The sequence below is a fragment of the Elephantulus edwardii genome, unplaced genomic scaffold, assembly GCF_000299155.1.
Source record: "Elephantulus edwardii isolate Elephantulus edwardi_28Jun2011 unplaced genomic scaffold, EleEdw1.0 scaffold00442, whole genome shotgun sequence".
Taxonomy (NCBI): Eukaryota; Metazoa; Chordata; class Mammalia; order Macroscelidea; family Macroscelididae; genus Elephantulus; species Elephantulus edwardii.
Genome location: NW_006400192.1, coordinates 496333 through 522982, shown reverse-complemented (window position 1 = coordinate 522982; position 26650 = coordinate 496333). Strand labels below are relative to the sequence as shown.

Sequence of the window (26650 nt, the reverse complement as noted above, 5' to 3'; positions counted from 1 at the left end):
TTGTACATAGGGTCGCTATGAGTCGCAGGCGACTCGACGGCACATAACAACAACAACAAATCTTCGGATAATTTTCATTTTTAATCAAGAAATGTTAGGATATTAAAAAAATACTAAGATAAACAAAATGGCACTTTTTGCAATAACCCTTGTGGGCAATCCAATGTATTAATCCAATCTTATTTATAAGAATACATACATGTTTTATCACAATGAATTAGTGTATATAGACAATGATCCTAAATGGCTGTTACACCACAAAATAGATAAAATAAGCATTACCGATTTCTGATAGACCTTAAGAGTATCATTAAATTGTCTTATAAAACCAATAAAAGTTGAATCTGATAAAATTTCCTTATAGAGGAAATACAAAGGGCAGAAGTTAATTATATAAATTACTCTCTATTTTTAAGTTACATATAATTATATATAAAAATATTGCTTACCGATTTCCAAACCAAGACCACCCATACCACTTAAGAAAACATGGGACTTAGCCATCTTCTGCATTGCTGTGTCTCCAAGAACGTACCTCTGTCGACTATATATAAATAAAGTGAAAAAAAAAAAATAAATTCAACAAAATTGTGTATCTTACTAACACTGTTTGCAAAATAATAGGCTGAGTATTGGATCTTGTCTAGACTTAAATAATTTGGAATGTTTTAAAAAAATGTCAAGAGTTGCCAAATGCATGAAATTATTTAAAAAATTTATTACTATGGTCCACATTCTGTCATGGCCCTCATGACCAGACTTTGTTTAGCTCAGATCTAGTTACTATGTTTAGACAGCAAACAGTAAGTGCTCTTACTCTTCAGTGGCCTCTATAAAACTTGAGTTTGTAAAAAAAAAACCAAAACCAAACCAAAAACAAAACAAAAAACAACCTGAGTTTGTCATCTCTACTTTAGAACTTTCAGCACAAACAGAATTGCTATCACAAAACATTGTTTCTACTTTCAGAAACTAGATGATGTAGAGTTAAGCAGTCTTGAATATGATTTTACATTTAAAAGCTGATAAAATATGTGTAGGATTTTTATAAGTTATGTATTTTAACAGCCACCAAATTGCTGCTGTTGTTGGAGGCCACTGAATCTACTATCACTCATTGCATCATTATGAACAACAAAACCTTGCCTTATCCTGCAACACTCTCATAATATCCACTATCAATCCTTCGGACAGTTTTCTTCTTCATATTTAATATAAAAGTCTGAAAAGGAGTTTGTCTAATTGTGAAAAATTTTATAAGCATACTGTTTTCAATTTTATATTATTAACTTTCTACTTAGAAAGATAAACTATTATCATTTGTATTTTTCTCAAATAAATACCTGGTAAAGGCATGGTTCTATTTAAAAACCCTAGTTTCCTAATTCTCTAATGATAAAGTATAAAATTATCACAAGACCATTCATAATCTAGCATCTAGTATTAACAGCTGCTGATAATAAGAAATGCAGTTAGAGAGAAGTCAAAGTAGGAAGGAAATGAGTACATCTGTCAGTCTGTTGTATGCTGTCGAGACAGAAATGACCCATAGCTGACCCTCCAGCAGATTTTCAAAGGCAGCAAACTGCCTGGGAGGAAATGATCCACTCTTTTCCTACTGAGCAGCTGGTGGATTCGAACCACGTACCTTTGGGATTGCAATGTAGCTTCTTACCACTAGGCCAGCTGAGCTCCATATCACAGATTCATTTTTTGTTTTTTTAATAACAATTATTCTAGTTTACAAAATTTGAATGCATTGTTTTCCAGAAAAAGAGTCTTCCAATTTCTTCATCCCCTCCATCAAATTGTAGAGTTCCATGATTAATCCCTCCTCCCCCGCCCCCTGCACACCCTCTTTCACTCTCTGCCCACCCCTGTTTCATACAATATTTGTCCTTGTGGGACTAAGTTAGTTCACTCAGTATAAAGTTCTCCAGTCCTCCCCCCAAGTTAGGTAATAATTTACAAAATCATTGTTCCTGCATGCTATGTAGTATTCCATTGTGTGACAGATCTATATCAGTCTAGTAAACTCTAAACTACTAAAACTGAGGTGTTACTTGGTGTCACAGGCTAAATAAAGATTCCCAAAAGGTTGTCTTGTTTTAATCCCTAGATTCTGTAATGTCACCTTACACAGAAGAATCATTTTTCAGTGTGATTAAATTAAAACCGAAACTCAAGTTCTCTGCTACTGAATTGGAATCAACTCATAACTGATCCTTTAGCAGATTTTAGACGTTCCATCTTTCTCACCTCAGAACTTCTGATGGATTCTAACTTCCAGAGGCACTATCTTCAAGTTAACAGAACTTTAAACTAGGACTATGCTATCTTCCATACAAACAATTTCAACTATGAAAAAATAACTTTCAGGAACAACAGCATAAGTAATGTACTATTTCAATTCTTCCTTGATACTGCAAACAGTATTTTCGTATCAATACTTCTTTGGGAAAAAACCCTAGTTCTAAAAAGGTTCAACTAAATCTCTTTTAAGTCATAATTCTTAATTACTCCACTGTGCAGACAATGCAATTACACAATGCTGCTAATGAGATTGCACTGCAGTCATTTTATTCTTTCCATTCCACTGTACTTAAGTAAGACTAGTCGTTTTTATGAGACTTCTACAATATTAAGAATGTTCTTATCCAAAATCAGAAAATATATTTTTATTTTTTTTAATTATTAAATTTTATTAGTTTTAATGAACATTTACAGAGATTTTGGGTTTTCATTCATTCATTGTTGCACTGGAAAATATATTTTTAGAAGACAGAAAATCCTTTTCAGTTAAAGCACTTAAAACAAAAACAACAACAAAAAAATCCCAACACCCAACAAACCAAACATATGGACATCTGAATATTATGAAAGCTTTTTAGACACTGCTGTTGTTAGGTGTTATTGACTCAAAGTGAACAGATCAAAATCAGGTTCTAATTTTTTTTTTTGCCTTTCTCACCTCTCTGCCATCAAGCCCACTATTGTGATATATAGTTAAATTTATATTTAGAGCTGAATTAAAAATAAGAAGCAAATATATTAGTTTTAACTTGAGCAGTTACTCAGAAGATACTTAAAAATTTGTGCATAAGCCTAATGGTATCTTCAAATACAGTTCTCCACTACTTGGAAACATGAATGGAGAAAATATGTTTCTCCTCTAAGAACTGTGGGGTTAGCCTAAAAGTTGGCTTTTTTTAGCTGTTAGCCCCTGCGGTCTCTATCTACCTTAACCACAGACACATGGTCTTGTTAAGCAACAGCTAAAGCAGCACTATAAAAAGTGCTTTTCAAACTGGGAAGGAAGACTTGGAGCAGCAAGATTTGAGGCGAGAAAGACTTGTGGTGGCAAGACCTTGGTGAGAGGGAGACCCTGGTGGTAGAGAGACTGGCACTGCTGTGGATAAATGGTGGCAAAGTGTGACCTGAGGCTTCTTGCATTTGTGCTGGCCACAGTTGGAATTTGCTGTTCTTGCCTTTGATGACGAAAGGAAAAGCTGCTTGCTGAACTGAAATCAGAGCTTAGACTGAGGGGTTGTACCTTGGGACTGTCAGACTAAACCTGGTGATATTATTTGCTTCTCCCACTCTCTAAATTCCTTCCCTAACCGAATTGTTGGTACCATAACTCTGTCACCAAACAAATTAACGAACCTCCACTGCTGGGGCTCTTGAGGCAATGGGATTCTGATCTGCTTTCTTCTCTGGGGCAGAGATGGCTGTGTTATTCTTACTCTCTCTGGCCCTTTGGAGATACTCACAGTCCTGTGCCCCTATGTTACGTTTCCTTCTATTTAGATGAGAACTTACCTGTACAATGCATCATCAATCTCCACATATTCTGTTGACATGGTGGGCAAATCTGTATTTGAACTGAAAACAAAACAAAACCCCATACAAATTTGTAAGAGAGATTACATTTAGCAAGAGTTATTAAACATTCATATTCTGAAATTTAACCTTTGATTGTCAAATACATAGGATCAGTTTTACAAACTAAACACATTATTTTATTATCCATGATGCCACTTAAAGAATTTTAGAAAGTGTTAAAATTATATTTCCTTTTTTGTCCTGTCTGTATGCATTTATTAAGCTCAAGGAACTGAAGAACAAATTCAAACCTCGAGTTGCTATAATCAAGGATGCTTTAGGCAGAATATTAAATGATCCAGGAAGTATTAAACGAAGATGGAAAGAATATACTGAGTCACTGTATCAAAAAGAATCGGCAGACATAGAAGAATTTAATGAAACAACATATGAGCAAGAGCCTATGGTGATGAAGGAAGTTCAAGCTGCTTTGAAGGAAATAGTAAAAAATAAGGCCCCAAGAATAGATGGTATACCAACTGACATATTTCAGCTAACAGATGCTGCTCTGGACGTGCTCACCAAGTTGTGCCAAGAAATCTGGAGAACAACCACCTGGCCAAACTGACTGGAAGAGATCTATATTTGCTCCCATCCCAAAGAAAGGTGACCCAACAGAGTGCAGAAACCACAGAGTAACATCATTAATTTCACATTCAAGCAAGATTCTACTGAAGATTATTCAAAAACGACTGGAACAACACATCAGTAGAGAACAGCAAGAAGTCCAGGCTGGGTTTAGAAGGGGTCGTGGTACTAGGGATATTGTAGCTGATGTTAGATGGATCTTAGCTGAAAGCAGGGAATACCAGAGGAATATATGTCTGTGTTTCATTGACTATGCAAAGGAGTTTGACTGTGTGGATCATAACAAACTGTGGCTGACTCTGAGAAGAAGGGGAATACCAGAACACTTGATCGTTCTCATGAGAAACCTATACTTGGACCAAGAGGCAGTCGTCAGAACAGAGCAGGAAACACTGCATGGTTCAAAATTGGGAAGGGCGTACGCCAGGGATGTGTCCTATCTCCATACCTTTTCAACTTGTATGCAGAACATATTATCCCGGAGGCTGGGCTCTATGAGGAGAAATGTGGGGTCAAGATTGGTGGAAGATCTATCAACAATCTACGATATGCAGATGATACAACCCTGCTTGCTGAAACTGAGGAGGACCTGAAGCGCTTGCTGCAGAGGGTCAAGGACTGCAGCCTCCAATATGGATTGAGGCTCAATGTCAAGAAAAAAAAGATTCTCACCACTGGGCCCATTGGCAGTATCAGGATGGATGGTGAAGAGATTGAGATTGTTCACAGCTTCAGTTTTCTTGGCTCCACAGTCAACACTCTTGGCACCAGAAGCCAGGAAATTAGAAGACGTATTGCCATGGGAAAGTCTGCTGTTAGGGACCTCTCCAAAGTACCGAAGAGCAATGGTGTCTCTTTGGAGACCAATGTGCATCTGATACACGCCATGGTCTTTGCTATCACTTGTTATGCATCAGAGAGTTGGACAATGACTAAGGAGGATAGAAAGAGAATTGATATTTTTGAGCTTTGGTGCTGGAGAGAGTATTGAGGGTACCATGGACTGCTAGGAAAACAAACAGATTCATCCTGGAAAGGGTTAAACTGGGCTGCTCCTTGGAAGCAAGGATTCTGAGGCTCCGTCTAACATACTTTGGACATGTTGCAAGGAGGGACAGTTCCTTGGAGAGGAACATCATGCTTGGCAGGGTGGAGGGACAGTGCAGAAGGGAAAGGCCCCCTATGAGGTGGATTGATTCAGTGATTGCGACACGGTGCGATTTGCACAGGACAGAGCAGAGTTTAGGGCTGTTGTACATAGGGTTGCTATGAGTCACAAGCTACTCGACAGCACGTAACAACAACAACAAATTTATTATTGCTAGCTTCCACTGAGCCCACTCACAACTCACAGCAATCTCACACATAGGGTGGCAGGGGGAAGGGAGGGAAATCACTGCCTGGTCCACAGCTATATCACGACAGTTGACCATCTGACTGTTAAGAACCACAGGGTTTTCACTGGCTGATGTTTGGATGGGCTTTCTTCCTAGTTTGCACAGTGTGGAAGAACCTCTAGACTCAGGTTCCTGTCCTGGAAAGTGCCTAGAAAATAGGGGAAGATCAAGACATACTAAAATCTGCAAGGTATCCTTGGTCTAAAGATGCTGAAAACCACAAGCACCTTCCTCTAGAACTGACAAAGAAGTCTTCCATTAAAGTGGACCCCCTAAAACCTTCCAGCCTCCTACAGAGTAAAACATGGGACCATCACAATTCAAAGGCATTTTTGGTCTTTCTTATTCACTATGCAATGTTCATCTGTGTATTATGCAACTTAAGAGCAAGGATTACACTCTTCAGTTGCATAAAGGCCAATGTGTAAGTCTGATTGTTTCATATGTGTGTGAATGGTGGATAATAAATATAAAGAAGACTGAAGAAAAACTGATGCCTTTGAATTGTGGTGTTGGTGAAGAATATGAAATACACTACGAACTGCCAAAAGAGTAAATCTGCCTTAGCAGAAATGTAGGCCAACTGCTCCTTAGAAGCAAAGATGGCTAAGACTGATGTCATATCCTTTGGTCAAATTATCAGGAAGGACTAGTCTCTGATAAAGGACTTCAAGCTTGGAAAAGCAGAAGGTTAATGAAAAGGAGGATGATAGTCATCAAGATAAAACAATGGAATTAAGCATAGCAGTGATTGTGATGACAGTGCAGAAGGAGAAGGTTTTTGACATGAGGTTGCTATGAGTAGAAGTCAACTTCATAGCGCCTAACAACAAAAATATTTCTTAGGTTGCTGGACTGGTGTAGAGTCTGAGTTGGGCTACCAGGAGTTACACTGCCTACCCAAAGGGAAGTACTTCAATTCCACTAGCTTCTCTGAGGAAGAAAGCTGGGCAATTTCCTCCTGTGCTATGTTGCTGTTAGCTGCTGCTGAGTTGAGTACAACTCATAGTGGCCTTCTGAACAAAAGATCTGTATCCTGTCTTATACTGTGCCATCTTCACATTTCCTGACACATTAGAGCCCAATGTGGCAGTCACTGTTTCAGTCCGTCTGTTTGAGGGTCTTCCTCTCCTTTGCTAACCCTCCACTTTTATGAACATCATGTCTTCTCCAAGGAATAGCCCCTCCTGTCAACATGCCCAAAGTATGTGAGGCAAAGCCTCATTATCTTTGCCTACAAAGAGCACTCTGTCTGCATCCTCTCCAAGACATAATTGTTCTTTTGGCCATCCATGGGATGCTCAGTGCTCTCCTCTAACACCAACCATAGCTCAAAGACATCAATTCTTCTTCTGTCAACCTTATTCATTTCCAGCTCTTAGATGCATAGCAAGTGACTGGAAAGAATATGGCCTGTATCAGATGCACCTAGTCCTCAAACTGACATCATTACTCCTCAATAATGAGAGGTCTTTGCAGACTTTCCCAGTGCATACATCTTCTGATTTCCTGACTATTTCCATGCTATTTACTACCTCGGAAAACACACTGGAGGGTCAGCGACGGGTCAGTTCAACTGGATGGTACATAATAACAACTACAAACCTAAATACTATGGTCCAACTAGTAGCTCCTTTGAAGAAAGGCCAAAAGATATTCCCATAGAGAATAAATCTCTGTTGCATTTTGTAATACAACAAGAGTCAGAACCCACTCTTTGGGAACTGGCAGATGAAAAAACTACACAAAGTGTTATAAGATTTACCATTTCAGCTGAATACACTTATCCTTTATTATTTTCTAGAAGTAGACAGGATAAAACTTTTATCTTAAGTCATCTAAAGTACTTAGAAGCAACGAAGTCAGTCTGGAGACTAAGGTGTGCCTGATACATGCCACTGTCTTTGCAATCACTTGCTATGCTCAGAGAGCTGGACAATGACTAGGGAGGATAGAGGGAGAGTTGATGCCTTTGAGCTGTGGTGTTGGAGAAAAGTACTGAATATACCATAAATGCTAAGAAAACAAACAGGTTTGTTCTGGAGAGGGTTAAACCATACTGCTCCTTGGAGGCAAGGATTCTGAAGCTTTGTCTGACATACTCTGGACATGTTGCAAGGAGGGACCAGTCCTTGGAGAAGGACGTCATGCTTGAGAGGGTGGACGGGCAGTGCAGGTGAGGAAGACCCTCGATGGGATGGATTGATTCAGTGACTGGGGTAATCGGGTAGGTTTGTCAGAGACAGTGAGATTGGCACAGGATTTAGGACTGTTGTACATAGGGTCGCTATGAGTCGCAGACGATTCGACGAGACATAACAACCACAACAACTGAAATTACAGTCTGTACTATATGGAAAAGGGCTTAGTTACTTAGCAAAGAAATTTTTGAGATCCAAACAAGGAGCATTCTCCCGCCTGTCACACGTCCACTCAATTGGCGTCAACGCCATCCCACAATTTTGGAAGAGTGAATTTTGGAAGGTAAAGAACAATCTCACAATTAGAAAATATAGGTAACTCAGGCACTCCCCCCTTACCCTCTATTTGTTGTTACTGTTGTTTTAAACTAGAGGTACAGAGACCTCAAGGTGTCCAGACTGTAACTATCAAATACCCTCAGGGCACAGCTTTTAAAGGAGGATTTCACTGAAGAAAGTGCTCAGAGGAGCATTTACACTTTACAGAAAGGAGGAAAAGAAGTGCAAAGTGAATTACAGAACTCACAAGAGAATGGGACCAAAACTCATCTTCCCCCTTGTCCGGTGACCAACAGAAAGGAGGTCAGGAGACCCCAACCGGAACTAAGGGAGCGCTGAAAGGGGCGGGAAGTGGCTCTGATTGCAGGCGAAAGCAGGAACTGAAGGGGCTCGAGCCCACGCCGCCACACCCACTCCACGCGCTCCCCTCGCCTCCCAGGGCCCGCTCAGAGCGGCTCCGCGGCCTCTCGTACCTTTCCTGTACGCCCGAGGAGCAGCACAAAGTCAGGACTCTCTCTGGTCCTGCCCGCCACCCCTTACTTCCTTGCACACGCAGTCGCCTCCTCACCTGCCGGCACCCCAGGAGGAGCAGGATGCCGCTTCGCCCGCAGGCAAGGCCTCTGGCTTGGACTGTTCCATCGCCACTTTCCACTCCGCTGCCGCCGGCAACCGGGAAGGCAGGGGAGGGGGCGGGACCGTCGGGGTCACGGGGCGGGCTGTGACGTCACCGGCGGGGCGGTTCCGGGCAGCACGGAACCGGCCTTGCTCTCCCATCAATCCCGGTGGCATCCTCATTTCCGGTTTGGGTGTGGTCACAGGGAGGCGTTTCCTCCAGGTGACTGTTTTAAGCATGCTCCTGAGGCCTGCATCTTGCACATATAAATGGAAGGAAGGCCTCCAACTCTCACGTCACTTGTAGCTCAGCAGTCAAGCACGCAGGATGATAGTAACCAGTGAAAGGATGAGGTTGCGTTGCACAATTAAGAGTTTTATAAAAAAAAAAAAAAAAGGAGAGGAAACGTATTCATTTTGTAAATTAAAACCTGAGAGACTAGAAATTGAAATTTCCAGATTCAGGGATTCCATTTTTATAGTTATTTTATATAAGTGATTGTTGGGCACCTGCAAGTCAGGCGCTATGCCCAGCATTGAGTACGAGTAGAATTAGGCATGATCTTTCCCTTAACCCTAAATCCTAATTAACCCACAGCCATCTAGTTGATACTGAGACCCTGTAGGTCCCTTGTTATGCACTGTCAAGGCAAATTCTACTCGTAACTGGTCCTCTAGCGGTATTAAGAAGTAAGCGTAATTACCAACTTTCAGAGGTAGTAAATTGTTGGGAAGAGTGTAGAGTGTGACCATCTTTTTCCCATTGAGCCGCTGATGGATTCGAACTAGATCCCTTTGGATTGGTAGGGCAGTTCAATATTACTAGCAGAGCTTCTTGTCATACTGTTGATTCAAACTTAAAAGTGAATCTGCTTAGGAAGCTCTGGTGGCCTAGTGGCAAGAAACTGCGCTGTAATCCCAAAGGTTCACTGTTCAAATCCACCAGATGATCTGCTGGAAACGGAGTGATAATCTCCTGTGCCAGTCAGATCTGACTCGATGGTATACCACAAGGAAAAAAAAAAGTGACCCCATTGGACAAAGTAGAATTGCCCCATATAATTCTTTATTTCAGAGAGCCTGGTGGATTCTAACCTCTGACCAACTGGGTGCTTAACTACTGTGCCATTATGTTAAAGAGCTAAAAATATTTTGTGATAGTTTACAAATTTGATGGAATTTTGGAATTTTTAGTTTTGGTGGTGTAGTCGGTAGGGAGTTGCACTAATAATCCAAAGGTTTTTGGTAGATTGCTGGTAGTGCAATCTCTGATGGGAGAAAGGTGGGCTGGCACTGTGATTACTAGCCTCTGAAACTTCATGGAATGTCACTGATTCAGAATCAGGACAGTGAGTATGATTTTCAGAGTCAGGTAATCTAGTTTGCCCCACCTTGTTTTATGGGAGAAAGGAAGGAGCTGTGGTCAGTAATTTTGTCATAGTTACATAGCCACTTAACTCAGATGAACTAGCAGATTATTATCTAAGTCCTGACATCTTATTTTCTCCATTGATATCACTTCTTGTTTGGTTTGACCTCTCCTAGAAAATGAATTGGATACAATAATGTTAGAATTTGTCTTAGTTACAATTAACATTGTATATTTTTTGGGGGAAAAAAGAGTTTGAAGAGTATTAAAATTTGGTACATAGTTTTATTTTTGGTAAGAACTGGCCTCTTGACAAGAAGCTGTGCTGCAAAACCAAAGACATGTGGTTCCAGGCAACCAGCTGCTCTGCTTCATGGGAGAAAGATGGGCACTCTTCTTCCATGTGATTACCTGCCTCTGAAAACCTGCTGGAGGGTCAGCTATGACTCTACAGTATACAACAATAACAACAGGTGATTTTTTTGGTCATTATTTTTTCCCTAGTTTATTTACAAAATTCTAATACAAATTTGAACAAATTCTTTCAATTTTCCTCACCCCCCCCTATCAAATTATACAACCCAATGATTAATCCTCTCTTCCCCCTGTACATCCACATCCCTCTGCTTCCAGCCTCTCCCACCCCTCCTGGATCCTTAATACTCATTCTATAATAACAGTATTATACAATATTTATCCTTGTGGGACTGAGTTCACTCAGCATAATGCTCTCCAGTCCCTCCCAAGTTAGGAAATAATTTACAAAGTTATTGCTCCTGTGTGCTGTATAGTATTCCATTGTGTAAATGTGTCATAATTTCTCAATCCATTCTTTTGTGGTTGGGCATTTGGGCTGTTTCCATGTTCTTGTGATGGTGAATAATGCTGCTATGAACATTGGTATACAGTTCTCTGTTTGTGCCTCAGTTCTCATATTCTCAGGGTATATTCCAAGTAGTGGAATATTTGGGTCATATGGAATTTCTATGTTCAGATTTTTGAGGAAGTGCCAAACTGCCTTTCAGAATGGTTGCACCATTTTACAGTCCCACCAACAATGAATGTATAAGAGTTCCTTTCTTGCCACATTCTTCCCAGCATCTATTACTTGCTGCCCTGTTAAACTTTGCTACTGTTACTGGAGTGAGATGGTACCTCATTGTGGTATTGATTTGCATCTCTCTTACTGCCCATGATTTGGAGCATATCTTGAGATTGTGTCTGTTTGCCATTCGAATATCTTCCTCTGTGAAAACTCTTTACATGACTTTTGCCCATTTTGTAGTTGGGTTATCAGTCTTTTTCTTGTGGAGGCCCAGGGATATTATGTAAACTTTTGTTATAAGACTCTTGTCTGAGATGGTATTACCAAAGGTTTGTTCCCAGTCTGTAGGTTTTCTTTTCACCCTAACAACAGGTGATCTTTGTTCACTTAATATTTCTTCTAGTATAGAGATAGTGATCTTGTGATAGTTAAGTGAAACCCACTAACTGCTCTGAGGGAGAAGAACCATAACAGTCTTCTGTAAAGATTTATGGCCTTTGAAATCATATGGGACTGTTCTGTTTTATAGAGCCATGATGAGTTAGAATTGACTTGTTGGCAGTGGATTTAGTGTAGAGATGAGTGCATAATACTAGCAACTCTATCATCTTTTGTGCCACTCTGTTTTCCCTCTTTTTAAAAAAAAAAAAATCGCTCCTGGTCACGTGCCCAAAGTGTGTGAGATGAGGCTTAAAAATCGTAGCCTCCAAGGAGATGCTTGGTTTCACCCTCTCTAAGACAGACCTTCTTCTTCTATCCTCCTTAGCCATTATCTAGCTCTCTGAATAATGTGAGTGCAAGTAATGTAAGTAATTGTGAAGACCAGGGACCAGATCAGGCTCACCTTAGTCTCTATACTGACATGATTACTTCTCACAACTCTGGAAAGTTTCCTGACAACAGATTTATCTAATGCAATTTGCCTTTTGATTTCCTGACTGCTGGTATGGAGCTGAGCAAGCTGTAATTGTCAACAATCTCAATCTTCTTCATCCATCATGGTGCTACCAATTGGTAAAGTGGTGAGAATCTTTGTGTTCTTGATGTTGAGCTTCAATCTATATGGAAGACTACAGTCCTTCACCTTCTGCAGTAAGCGCTTCAGGTTCTACTCAGTTCAGCAAGCAAGGTTGTGTCATCAGTACAGCACAGGTTGTTGATGAGTCTTCCTCCAATATTGATGCCATATTCTTCCTCATAAAACCCAGTCTCCTGAATGATCTGTTCTGCATGTAGAGTGAAATTATATGGAGACAGGACACATCCCTGACACATTCCCTTCCTAATTTTGAACCATGCATTTTTTCCCTGTTGTGTTCTGAGGACTGCTTCTTGGTCCAAGCATAGGTTTCACATAAGCACAATCAAGTGTTCTGGAATTCTCATTCTTCTCAAGGTTAAGCACAATTTATTGTGATCCACACAAACACCTTTGAGTAGTCAATGAAACATAGGCAAATAGTGGCCTTATTTACAATAACTCTAAACCTTGACCTATACTGAGCCAGTCTCACTGACTCTGCCCTGTTATCCCAGTTACTGTGTCAATCCATTTCATCTGGGATCTTCTTCTCTTATGCTCTTCCTTCACCCTTCCATGCATGATGTCTTTCTCCAAGGACTGGTCCTTCCTGGCCATGTGCCTAAAGTATGTGAGACAGAGCTTCAGAATCCTTACCTTCAAGGAGATACTTGATTGTTGTGTCATCTGCATAACACAGGTTGTTGATGAGTCTTCCTCTAATCTTAAAGCAGCATTCCTTCTCATAGACCCCAGCCTCCTGAATGATCTCTTCTGCATATAGAATGAAAAGATAGGGAGACAGGATATATTCCTGACACACTGCTTTCCAGATTTTGAACCACACATTTTTTTTCTTGCTCTGCTCTGATGACTGCCTCCTGGTCCAACTGTATATTTTGCATGAGCACAATCAAACGTTCTGGGATTCCCATTCTTCTAAAGGTAAGCCACAATTTGTGATCCATACACTCAAATTCCTTTGCATAGCCAATGAAACATGGATAGACGTTCTCTGGTTCTCTCTGCTTAGCCAACGTCCATCTGACATTGGCCATTATGTCTCTAGGGCCATGGCCTTTTCTGAACCAGCTTGTATTTCTGATGGTTCTCTGTTGATGTACCGTTCGGTCATTTTAGATAATCTTTGGCAAGATTTTACTGGCATGTGATATTAGTGATATTGTTTGATAATTTCTATATTCTGTTGGGTCACCTTTCTTTTTTTTTTTTTTTTAGAATGGGAATAAATATGGATCTCTTCCAGTTGAGTAGGTGGTGGTCCACCAGATTTTTTGGTGTAGCATGGTGAGCATGCCTAGGGCTACATCTGTTTGTTGAAATACGTCTGTTGGTGTTCCATGGATTCCTGGGGCCTTGTTTTTTTTGCCAATTCCTTTAGAGCAACTTGAACTTCTTCCATCATCATGGCCTCTTGGTAATATGTTGTTTCATAAAATTCTTTGTTAGCCAATTCTTTTTGGTACAGTGACTCTGTATACTCTTTCTATTTTGTTTTGATGCTTCTTGGATCATTCAGTATTCTGCCCAAAGCATCCTTAAGCGTGTCAACTCAAAGCTATGCTTGTCAGTTCTTTCAGCTTAAGAAATGCCAAGCAAGTTCATTCCTTTTTTATTTTCAACTCCAGCTCTTTGAACATGTCATTATAATGCTTTGCTTTATCTTCCCATGCTGCCCTTTGAAATCTTCTGTTCATCTCTTTACCTTGTTGATTTCCCTTTGCTCTGACTTCTCGGTGCTTTAGTGCAATATTCAGAGTCTGTTCCAACATCCATCTTAGTATTTTCTTCTTCCTTTGTCTTTAAAAATTCTATCATTTTACCTCTAGCCTTATTTCTGTCACTAAGCCCATGTTTTCAACCACTGATGCGTCCTCTCTGTTTCAACTTTTGCGTCCCAGTCATCTAATATTATTCGTGCATCCTGGTTGAATGTTCAGTCAATTTCTGATTGCAAACACAGGTAGAAATAATCTATTTCCTTTTTTTGGCTCTCATTGTCTGTGCATATATTTGAATGATGGTTATATTAACATGTAATCCCTTGTATGAGTATGGCTATTATCCTATCACTTACAACATTGTATTTCAAGATGGATCTGGAAATGGTCTTTTTAAGTATGGATACTTTTCTTCACCTTTTCATTTCCAGCATAGTAGATCATGTGACTGTCTGATTCAGAATGTCCCATGCCAATCCATCTCATTTCACCATTGCCTAATAGCTCAATATTTGTGCAACCATACTAAGTTTTCCTACATTCATGCTTCTCACATTCCATGTCCCAATCACTAGTGTCTGCTTGCAGCTGTTCTTCCTATTTTGTGTTTGCCAACCTGATGGCTTCAGATCAGGTGTCATGTCTACTAATAAAAGTGTTCTTAATTGTGCATAGGGTTTTGAAAGGACAGTTATTTTGAGAGTAGATGCCCAGTCCTTCTCCCTAGCCTGTCTTAATTTAGATGTTCAGCTTTAGATCATTATCTGGCAAACAAGAATCTTATCTGGAAGAGCAGATGAAAGACACTTCCCATTACAAAAATAACTGATCAGTGTTGGTCCCCTGACCCACACCACTTTGACACCTGTGATTTTGTTCTGACCCAGCCCTGCTCTGCCAGCATTCATTTCTACCCCATCACTTTGTCGATGGTGGTCTCTCCCTGCTGCCACTCCACTCTCTCTTGAGGCTGTTGTCCCCTGATGCTCAGCTCTCTCTCACTGACACCTCACGTCAACTCAGTCTCAGTTTTTATTTCATGTTTGTGAAACTCCCTTGGTACCAGCAGTCAGGAAATAAAGAGACACATTGCACTTGGAAAATCTGCAGTTAGGGACCTCTCCAAATTATTGAGGAGTAATGATGTCAGTTTGAGGACTAAGGTGCTTCTGATTCAGGTCATAGTCTTTACAATTCCTTCCTATGTATCTGAGAGCTGGACAGTGAATAAGGATGACAGAAAAAGAATTGACGCATTTGAGCTGTGGTATTAGAGAAGAACACCGAAAATTCCATGGATGGCCAAGAAAACAGATATATCTCGGAGAGGTTGCAGCCAGAGTGCTCTTTGGAGGCAAGAATGATGAGGCTTCTCCTTATATACCTTGGCCATGTTGCTAGGAGGGGTTATTCCTTGGAAAAGGACATGATACTAGAAAGGGTGGAAGGTCGGCAAAAGAGAGGAAGACCCTCAATGTAATGGATTTACATGGTAACTGTGGCAATGGGCCCAAGTATGACAGAGATTATAAAAATAGCACAGAATCCAGATCTGTTGTTCATAGGATCACTCTAAGTTGTACTTGAGTAGATGGCACCTAACAACAACAACAACATGTTTACTGGATAGATGACTGCTTCAAAGAGGTAAATGTTTACATCTTTTTTATTATGCTCTATACATGAATTAGGGACATTGTTGTTATTGTTATGTGCCGTCGAGTCACTTGCGACTCATAGCGACCCTATGTACAACAGCCCTAAACTTTGCTCTGTTCTGTGCCAATCGCACTGTCTCTGACACTCCCATCCCAATTATCCCAGTCACTGAATCAATCCACTTCATAGAGGGCCTTCCTCTCCTGCGCCGTCCCTCCACCCTCCCAAGCATGATGTCCCTCTCTAAGGACCGGTCTCTCCTCACTACATGTCCAAAGTATGTTAGACGGAGCCTCAGAATCCTTGCCTCCAAGGAGCCACCCGGTTTAACCCTCTCCAGGACAAATCTATTTGTTTTCCTAGCAGTCCATGGTATTCTCAATACTCTTCTCCAGCACCACAGCTCAAAGGCATCAGTTCTCCTTCTATCCTCCTTGGTCATTGTCCAACTCTCTGATGCATAACAGGTGATTGCGAAGACCATGGCCTGTATCAGACGCACCTTAGTCTCCAAAGAGATACCACTGCTCTTCAGCACTTTGGAGAGGTCCCTAACAGCAGACTTTCCCATGGCAATGTGCCTTTTAATTTCCTGGCTGCTGGTGCCAAGACTGTTGACTATGGAGCCAAGCAAACCAAAGCTGTGTACAATCTCAATCTCTTCACCATCCATCCTGATGCTGCCAATTGGTCCAGTGGTGAGAATCTTTGTCTTCTTGACATTGAGCCTCAATCCATATTGTAGGCTGCAGTCCTTGACACTCTGCAGCAGGTGCTTCAGGTCCTCCTCAGTTTCAGCAAGCAGGGTTATGTCATCCGCATAACGCAGATTGTTGATAAATCGTCCACCAATCCTGACCCCACATTTCTCCTCAGAGAGCCCAGCCTCCCGGATAATCTGTTCTGCATATAGGTTGAAAAGGTATGGAGATAGGATGCATCCCTGGCATACGCCCTTCCCAATTTTGAACCATGCAGTGTTCCCTTGCTCTGTTCTGACGACTGCCTCCTGGTCCAAGTATAAGTTTCGCATTAGAACGATCAAGTGTTCTGGGATTCCCATTCTTCTCAGAGTCAGCCACAGTTTGTTCTGATCTACACAGTCAAATGCCTTTGCATAGTCAATGAAATACAGATAGCCATTCCTCTGGTATTCCCTGCTTTCAGCCAAGATCCATCTAACATCAGCTACAATATCTCTAGTACCACGACCCCTTCTGAAACCAGCCTGGACTTCTGGTAGTTCTCTGTTGTAATCACAACTTTGGGAGCCCTGGTGGCTTAATGATAAAGAGTTGCATTGCTAACACAAAGGCAGTCTGTTTGAATCCACCAGCTGCCCTACAAGAGTAATCTCCTCCTGTGTGATTTATAGCATCTGAAAACCCACTAAAGGGTCAGCAATGAGTCAGTTCTGACTCAACAACACTTAAGAACAACAACTCCCACAACTTATTTAGTAATTCAAGTTATTGAAAAGGATTTTGACACACTGTGACCTTTTTTTAAAAAATAACATATCTAATCTTGTTATCAGAATTCTACCTCTGTTTATACATCCACTCTCATTGCTGTCCAGCCAGAGCAGCCTTGTAGCTCTCTATTGGGTTTCTGAGGCTGTAAACTGTACCATGGTGATTGCCTTTCTTTATCTTGAGGAGCCACTGGTGTATTTAAATTACCAGAGTGTTGCAACTTTAGTAGTGCAGCTCCTCAGAGACAACAACCGCAGAGCTACCTGTTCACATATTAGGGAGATGAATTTGATCCAGTTCCAGTTAATAAGTGAGAGGCAGTTTTATGGTTGAATTACTTAAGAAGATTCTTTTTCTTGATAAGAAGAGACACACCAAGGACAATTTCCATTGTGTGTCTTTTTACTTGTTCTGTAAGGAAGTGAAATGTGGTGGTAAAGCCTTCTCATGACTGTAATGGAAAAGCCTAAGATGAAAAATTGATTTCCTAAATAAGCATTAAGTCCTAAACTTGTGGAGCTCTGGATCAACTGATCTGTGGATTGATTGTTAAGCGATTTTTTTTTTTAAATTTTATACTGGTTTACTTACAAATTTCATCAAGTTCATATACATTGTTTTTACACTGAATCTTTCCCCTCCTTCCTTCCACCTTTCAAATTCTGTGACCCTTACAAGAAAAATTTTTATAAAATATTGTTAAGCAAAATATTTAATAAATATTTTCTTATTTAAAGCACTTTTAGTTGTGTTTCCAATAATTTGTAGCTTAAATCTTCCTCCATATTCTGTAATAGGAACATAAAAGTTAGAAACTCAAGTTATGTACACACAAACACATACATATATCATATGAGAATGTTACGTGCCTTTGATTTACCTGCCACTCACAGTGACCCTATGCACAATAGCTTTGAACCCTGTCCTATCCTGAGCCAGTTTCACTGTCTCTGAAACATCTGCCCTGATTGTCACATTCACTGTGTCAATCCATCTTTCTTTCCTGGGCTGTCCCTTCACCTCTGCAAGCATGATATCCTTCTCCAAGGACTGGTCCCTCTTGGCAACATGCCCAACGTATATGAGCTTCAAAATCTTTGCCTCCAGGGAGCAACCTGGTTTCATTTTCTCCAGGATAGAACTACCTGTTTTTTTCTCTTGGCAGTCCAACAACCCAAGATTGTTGTTATTTTTACATGACATCATGTGTGTGACCCGTAGCTAACCCTCCAGCAGGTTTTAAATGGCATTGGAGATTGCCCATCTTTCTGTGGAGCAGCTGGTGGATTCACACTGTGTGCTTTGGGATTGCAACAGTTTTTAACTTTAGGCCACCAGGCATTGTGTAAGAATATTGTAGAGTTTTATATATATGTTTAATATATCTTAGCATAGAAATATATTAAGATAGAAATAAAATATATACATTTTTAGAAAATATAAATGTAAAAATACAATGTGATTTTAAGGCTCAAAGCCTTACATTTTGGACTGCTAATACAGAGCTTAATGATTCAAAATCCAACAGCCATTCAAGGATAAAGAGGGCAGTCTACTCTTAAGGTTTATAGCCTTATAAATCCAATGGAGGGTCACCATGAGTCAGAATCTATTAATTTGCAGTGGATTTCATATTTTCTTTCTTTCTCATCTGTTCCTAACCTTTAACTTTCTTCACTTAGGATGTCCTTGATGCCATTCTACAATATCTAGTTTTCAGTCATTATTAGTCAGTGCATTAAACCTATACTAGATATGGTTCTTAAATTCAGGTAAGATATATTTTACCTCTTGTAGACTTGTTTTTTCCACCTACAGTTGATGGCCTGTTTCATAATCAGCTCCTGGTCTTGTTCTAATTGACATTGTTCATCTCTTCCACTCTTTCTTTCCATTAATGTAGTTAGATTGATACCTCTATGTTATATCTACCAGTATCCAGTTTGGAAGCAAGAGTGGCATCCACTTCCTAAATAACATGCCACCGGAACTCTCTGAACTCTGATAAATGTCGATAGTTGTAGACGCACTTCAGACCTTTTGTTCATAGGGTCGCTATAAGTCATGTTTGACTTGAAGGCATTCAACAACAACAACAACAACCAGGAACCATGTGTATGTTATTGTTTTTATGTGCCATTTAGCTATGACTCTTAGTGATCTTATGCACAATAGCTTGGAAACTTGCTCTATCCTGAACCAATCCTACTGCTAATTACACACACACCTACTCTCATTACCCCAGTTACTATGTCAATCCATCTCATCCAGGGGTTTCCTCTCCTATGCCAGTCTTTCATTGTTTTTGTTCAGACATTCCTCTAGGTCGTATAGCCCTGGTGTACAAGTTGCCGTCCCGCGGTCGCTTGTGGTTGCTGTGAGGCTGAACCCTGTGACACGGATGTGTCAAATGCGTTAATGGTTGGCTACCCAATGCGGACTGAGAGTAGGGTGGAGCTCCCCGATTACATAAGTGTGGAAGGAGGAGTGGCATCCACTTCCATAATAGCTTGCCTCCAGAAACCCTATGAACTTGGAGAGAGGATGAAAGGCACCCATTCGTCAAGGACTCTCCTTCATAGGGTCGCTATGAGTCACCTGCAACTCGATGGCACTTAACAACAACAGCAACAACATAGTGTCCCTATGCTGCTTGCTGAAACTGAGGAGGACCTCATGCACTTGCTGCAGAGGGCAAGGACTGCAGCCTTTTGTATGGAGTGAGGCTCAGTGTCAGGAAGACAAAGATTCTCACCACTGGACCAATTGGTACCATCAGGATGGATGGCGAAGAAATTGAGATTGTTCACAGCTTCAGTTTGCTCGGCTCCACGGTCAACACTCTTGGCACCAGCAGTAAGGAAATAAAAAAAACTTATTGTGATGGGAAAGTCGGCTGTTAGGGACCTCTCTAAAGTACTCAAGAGCAATGGTGTCTCTCTGGAGACTAAGGTGCGCCTGATAGAGGCCATGGTCTTTGCAATCACTTGTTATGCATCAGAGAGTTGGACAATGACTAGGGAGGACAGAAGGAGAATTGATGCCTTTGAGCTGTGGTGCTGGAGAAGAGTATTGAATGTACCCTGGACTGCCAAGAAAACAAACAGATTCATCCTGGAGAGGATTAAACCAAGCAACTCCTTGGAGGCAAGGATTCAGGGGCTTCATCTGACATACTTTGGGGATGTTGCAAGGAGGGACAGGTCCTTGGAGAGGGACATTATTCTTGGGAGGGTGGAGGGATGGTGCAAGAAGGGAAGACCCTCTATGAGATGGATTGATTCAGTGACTGGGGTAATCGGGATGGGTGTGTCAGAGGCAGTGCGATTGGCACAGGATAGAGCAGGGTTTAGGGCTGTTGCGCATAGAATCTCTATGAGTCGCAAACGACTCGACGGCACATAACAACAACAATGTTGTCCCTCTACCCTTCCATGCATGATGTCCTTATCCAAGGACTGATTCCCCCCTAGAAATATGTCCAAAGTATGTGAGATGGCATTTAAACATCCTTGCCATCAAGGAACAGTTTGGTTTCACCATCTCCAGAACAGACTTATTAGTTCTCTTGGCAGTCCATTGCAGGTTCGATACTCTTCTCCAGCACCACAACTCAAAGGCATCCATATATATTGTGACTGCTTAAGATTTTTAGAAAGGCATTTGCAAAGGAAAAATCACTGTACAAAATTCCGCAATAGGATCTGCAGCCTAATTTCTACTGCCATGACAATAATTTTCAAGTATAAATCTTTCTCTGTCCTCAGCTTTTGCATTTTAGTCATTAATCATTAATGCAATTTCATTATATGTTATAAAAATCTGATTATCAAGTTTTTCATCTTTGGTCTTAGTAGTTGATGTAGAAATTTAATTATTGGTTGTATTAACAGGTTCTTTTGATGAGTATGGACATTATTCTCTCACTGATAGCATTGTACTTCAGATTAAGTCTTGAAATGTTCTTTTTGATGATGAGTGTAAAAACATTCTTCATCAATTTGTCATTTCTGGCATAACACACCATATAATTTTCAGATTTAAAACAACTAAAAGCAGTCCATTTCAGCTCACTAAAACTTAGAGTATAGATTTTTATGCATGGGTATCTTATTTTTTATAACTTCCTCTTTTCCTAGATTCATACTTTAAATATATTGTATCATAATAAAAAGATGTTTGCAACTGTTTCTCCTAATTTTTAGTCATGTCATATCAGCAAAATATGGCTCTTCATTGACAGCATTGACAGAAGACTTCACCAAGATAATGAGTATTCCAAATTTTCTACAATCAAGGCTTGTTCATTTCCATTTTTAAAAATAAGTCATATTAGTATGAATGAAATGATACCTTACTATGATTTGCATTGTCATTGATTTTATTCTAACACAGCAATGTATGTTTTGTAATATAATTTTAAATACATATGTATTTTAAAGAGTTCCTTCAACTTCACAACTCTTTCCTAGCAATGACATCTTAATTAACTCTGACACACTGGGATGCATAAAACATATGTGCTTGATGGACTTAAGTATTGCTGTCGTTTTTTATCTTGCAGAATTCTCAAATATTATTTGTAAATTTCTTGTAAAAAATAAAACTACTAGAGAAGCTTATATTTGTCTTAGTTATCTAGTACTGCTATAACAGAAAACTGTAAGTGGGTAACTTTAAAAACAGAAATTTATTATTTCACAGATTAAGAGGCTAGAAGTCTGAATTCTAGGAGAAAACTTATTACAGATTCTTAGACATTTTTTGACAAATAAATAATAAAAATTTAGCGACCAAGAGTTCCTAAGAAAATCAATAGGCAGAAGATATCTTCTAAACCATAAAAATTTGAAATAAAAATTTCAAACACTAAGAGTTTGATATGTTAGGATTTATGTTTTTAAAAAAACCAAACCCCCAAACAATGAGAATCCTTTATTTCCCATTAAAGCTACATTTATTAAGCAATTAATGGGTTCTAAGAACTTATTTTGAGTTTTAGGTGGTACAAACAATTAACATGCTCCACTGCTAATGAAATGGCTGAAGTTTTGCATTTACTTAGAAAGTACCTTGGAAGAAAGGCAAAAAAGAAGACAACTGCTAAAATATCAGCCCTTAAAAAACTCCATGTATGGAATTTCTACACTGATGCACACACATGAGATTGTTATATGTCAAAATCAACAAATGGTGCTGGCAAAACTGGACTGCTACCTGCAGAAAGCTGAAATAGGATCCACATCTCACACCGTACGCAAAAATCAACTCACGGTGGATTAAAGACCTGAGAGTACAGCACAAAACTCATAAAGTTCATCAGAGGCAAACTGGGATTAAGCTTAGACATCCTAGTCTATGGTACAAAGATACTGCCAAGTACAGCCAGAAATGCACACTCTGAAGATGACAAAGTTGATGAATGGGATTGTCTAAAGATTAAATCTCTGTGTGCATCAAAAACTTTTCCCAACAGAGTGAAAAGAAAGCCTACTAATTGGGAAAAAATTGGCAATATCATATCAGACAAAGGTCTCATATCAAAAGTGTACAGAATCCTATAGGGTTTCCACAAGAAAAAGACTGATCATGCAATTACAAAATGGGCAAAAGGCATGGAAAAAATTTTCAGAGCAAGATATTCAGATGGCCAACAGACACATGAAGACATGCTCAAAATCACTGGCAATAAGAAAGATGCAAATCAAAACCACAATGAGATACTATCTTACTCCAGTAGCAGTGGCAAAGTTTAACAGGACAGCAAGTAATAAATATTGGTGAGGCTATGGATAGATACACTGTTGGTGGAATTGTAAAATGGTACAACCACTCTGGAAGGCAGTTTGATGTTTCCTCAAAAAAGCTGAACATAGTATTTCTATATGACCCAGCTATTCCACAGCTTGTAATAGATCCCAAAAAAATGAGAACTGATGCACAAATGCAGACTTGTACACCAATGTTCATAGCAGCATTATTCACCATCACAATCACAATTGAATGGATTGAGAAATTATGGTACATATGCATGATAGAATACTACACAGGATGCAGGAGGAATGACTTTGTAAATCATTACCTAACTTCAAAGAGATTGGAGAGCATTATGCTAAGTGAACTAACTCAGTCCCAGAAGGACAAATACTGTATAAGACCATTATTATGGAAATAGAGAACATAGTAAAATGTGTATGAGGATCTAAGGGGGGAAAGAAGGAGCAGAAAGGTGAGGATGAGGAGGGGCATAATCATAGGGTGCCATACTTTGATGGATGGAGGGAAGGATGGGTTAAGAAAATGTGAAAGATTGTATATGAAGTTGTAAGTAAACCAGAATAAAAGAAAACATTTTTTAACAAGCAATAAGTATAGAATTTCTATGTTCAGCTTTTTGAGGAAGCACCAATCTGCCTTCCAGAATGGTTGTACCATTTTACAAGGACAAATATTACATAAAATCATTATTGTAGAGTGAGTATAAGGATCCAAGGGAGGGAGGGGTGGAAGAATAGAGATGAGGATGTACAAGAGGAAGGGAGAATTAATCATGGGATTGTACAATTTGATTGGTGGAGGGGTGAGAGAAATTGGAAGAATCTGTTCCGGTAAACAATGAATTAGAATTTTGTAAGTAAATCAGTATAATAATAATAAAACAATAAATAATACATATCTAAAAAATATTCAATGGAATGTGGTTTAATTTTTTTTGTTTTTTTGAGGATTTGTCTTTACTTTTTGTGCTTTGCATTTTTGTACTGTTTAAACTTGTGATGTATTTAGTGTTACTTTGTTAAAAAGAATTCATTGATAATTATGGAAGTCACTGATGGTTTCTGTCCTACAAGACAATTCTCTTTTGCTTTCTCTCTCTGTAAAAGAAAGGAAAGAGAACCTATTTCCACCACTTATTACCATATAGATGGATGTGCTTGCTTTCTCTAAGGAAAAAAAAAACCAACCCGAGCCTACTTCCTCATTTATTATTAGAAAGCCAGATACTCAGGAAAATTTAAGTTTTAGTCCTCAAAATGAATCATATCATATCAAGGTGGTTCATTCTTCTCTGCTAGGATTTGTTTACAGGTGGTCATGTACCCCAGTTCTGGTAAATTTAAGCGTATTCTAAAAGTTCTGAGAAAGAGAAGCACACAAGAAGTTACCTTTTTTGCTTTTGAGAGTTAGAATGAGACAACCAATTTCTGTTCATGAAAAGAAAGCCTAATAATAGTAGAAAAGCTGATCTAAACCTTAGAATTAATCAACTCTGCATACTTATCCCTGGACTTCCTGTAGCATATGATGGAAAAGAATACTTTCAATTTGGTATTTCTGCTACTACTTACAGAAGAAAACATTCAAATAAACAGTGAAGAATAAGGTATATCATACAAATATTTATTTTTTTTCCATACAACAAAAGCAAAATACTAATTTTGGAAGTTTATATTACAAAAATTAATAAGTAATAAAATGTTTTATTACTGAGAGATAACTATTTACATTTTTTGCATATATTCTTATATTGTTCCTATGCATACATTTGTATATTGCCTATTACTCTTAGAATTGCATTGATTGCTAGAGGTTAAATTTTTACTTAATAATTATAAAATAATAAGCACATCTAAATTGAACATCACTGTTTCATGTGCATACAGTGTAATGAAATGCATGTAAGACATTTCAACATTTGAAACAAATGAATTAAAAAGATGAAAGTTTAGAAAATATTATAACTACTTTCATTAAATACTAGGGAGCTCTGATGGCCTAATGGTAAGGAAATGTGCTACCAACCCAAAGATATCTCCTCCAATGTGATTTATTGCTTTTGAAAACCTCCTGGAAAGTCAACTATGAGTCAGTTTGACACAGTGGCACATAACAACAACAACAACAGTTGCACATTATCTCTTTGTGACTATGAAGCTAGTCCAGAGACTAGGTTATTTCAGGAAATTTCTAATTAATTTACAGTTATACTTATTGCAAGAGAACATTTATGATATACCACATACCACCTCTCCACAACTCTACCTAGGGATTTTTAAACTAGGCTATCTTTGTTTTCTTGCATTAATATTGAATGAGTGTAATTAGTCTTTAATTAATTGTCATTAGTTAATGCCACTTTACACAACTGAATTGCTAAATAAAATATTTTTAAAAACAAATTTTATCGACTAAAAGAGATAATAACCTTTGTAGAATCTTAATTATATATTAGATTTACTCTGTTGATCAAAAAACCATATCAGACTTGCTATAGAACTAATCTGATTCTGTCTGATGGTACCCGTGTAAAACAGAGTAGAACTGCCCCATAGAGTTTTTAATTTTTGCTGACCTTTTACTTAGCTACCAGGTATTTAATCACTGTAACACCAGAACTCCTTTGCTCTGCTGAATGTGTTTTTCCCCCATAACACATTTTTCCTTTTATTAAGATTAAAAAGAAATTCTTGTAATATATAAATTGAAATACTTTCTGTTAAGTAGTGTATCATTCTTTTTAAAAGCAACATTTTTCTTTTGAACTGTGAGTTTTAGTTCTAGTCCACATCAAATTTATTGTTTATAGACTATGATATTTTGAAAGTATAAGGCAAATGAAGCAATTTTGTTTCAATATTATCATAACACATGTATATAAACACATGTAGCCCTGGCTGCATAGTGCTTAGGGAGTTGCTCTGCAAACCCAAAGACATTACATCTCTGATGATTTGAAGCTATCAGTCCCTCAGATGCAGATGAGCAATCTCCTACGTGAGTCACAACCTTGGAGACCCAATGGAAGGCCCATTAAGGGTAATTTCTATTCCATGGCAATAAATGAGTATTTTAAGTACATTCTAACGTATGTTGTTATAGTATGGTCTTTATAAATATACAAATATTTATTTGTGCCAGGTTGCCTTTGGCATTGCAACGTTCTTTCAGGATATTTTAAATGCATAAAAATATCGCAAATAGAATTAAAAATCAAAGTAAATTTACATGTAATTTTGTGCATGAATAACAGGTAAGAGGCTCATAGAAAACAATGTAGTAGCCCTTTAGTTATTATGTTAAAAAAAACCCTGAGAAAAATATCCAAGTTTAATAGTTTCTTGAATGCATAAGAACCAAGCTGACATATTCATTAAATAGAAAGTATTAAAGCCCTTAGATTTTTTTTCTTGTATTTATTTAACTTTAAATCTAGAAGAAGGAATTATTAGTTTGGGAATAAGTATTTTGTTGTGTTGTTATGTGCCGTCGAGTCGCTTGTGACTCATAGCGACCCTATGTACAACAGCTCTAAACTCTGCTCTGTCCTGTGCCAGTTTCATTGTCTCCGACACACTCGTCCCGATTGCCCCAGTCAC

General features: G+C 38.9%; 1 protein-coding gene across 1 annotated transcript in view; it reads right to left on the bottom strand.

Moving 5' to 3' along the window:
• The window catches only part of UBA6 (ubiquitin-like modifier activating enzyme 6), a 120003-nt gene extending 111014 nt beyond the window's left edge, over positions 1–8989 (bottom strand). The window contains 3 exon segments of the mRNA XM_006902726.1: positions 450–544; positions 3823–3885; positions 8919–8989. Of these exon segments, the coding sequence (XP_006902788.1) occupies positions 450–544; positions 3823–3885; positions 8919–8989 (229 nt within the window).
• Positions 8990–26650: the final 17661 nt, after the last annotated feature.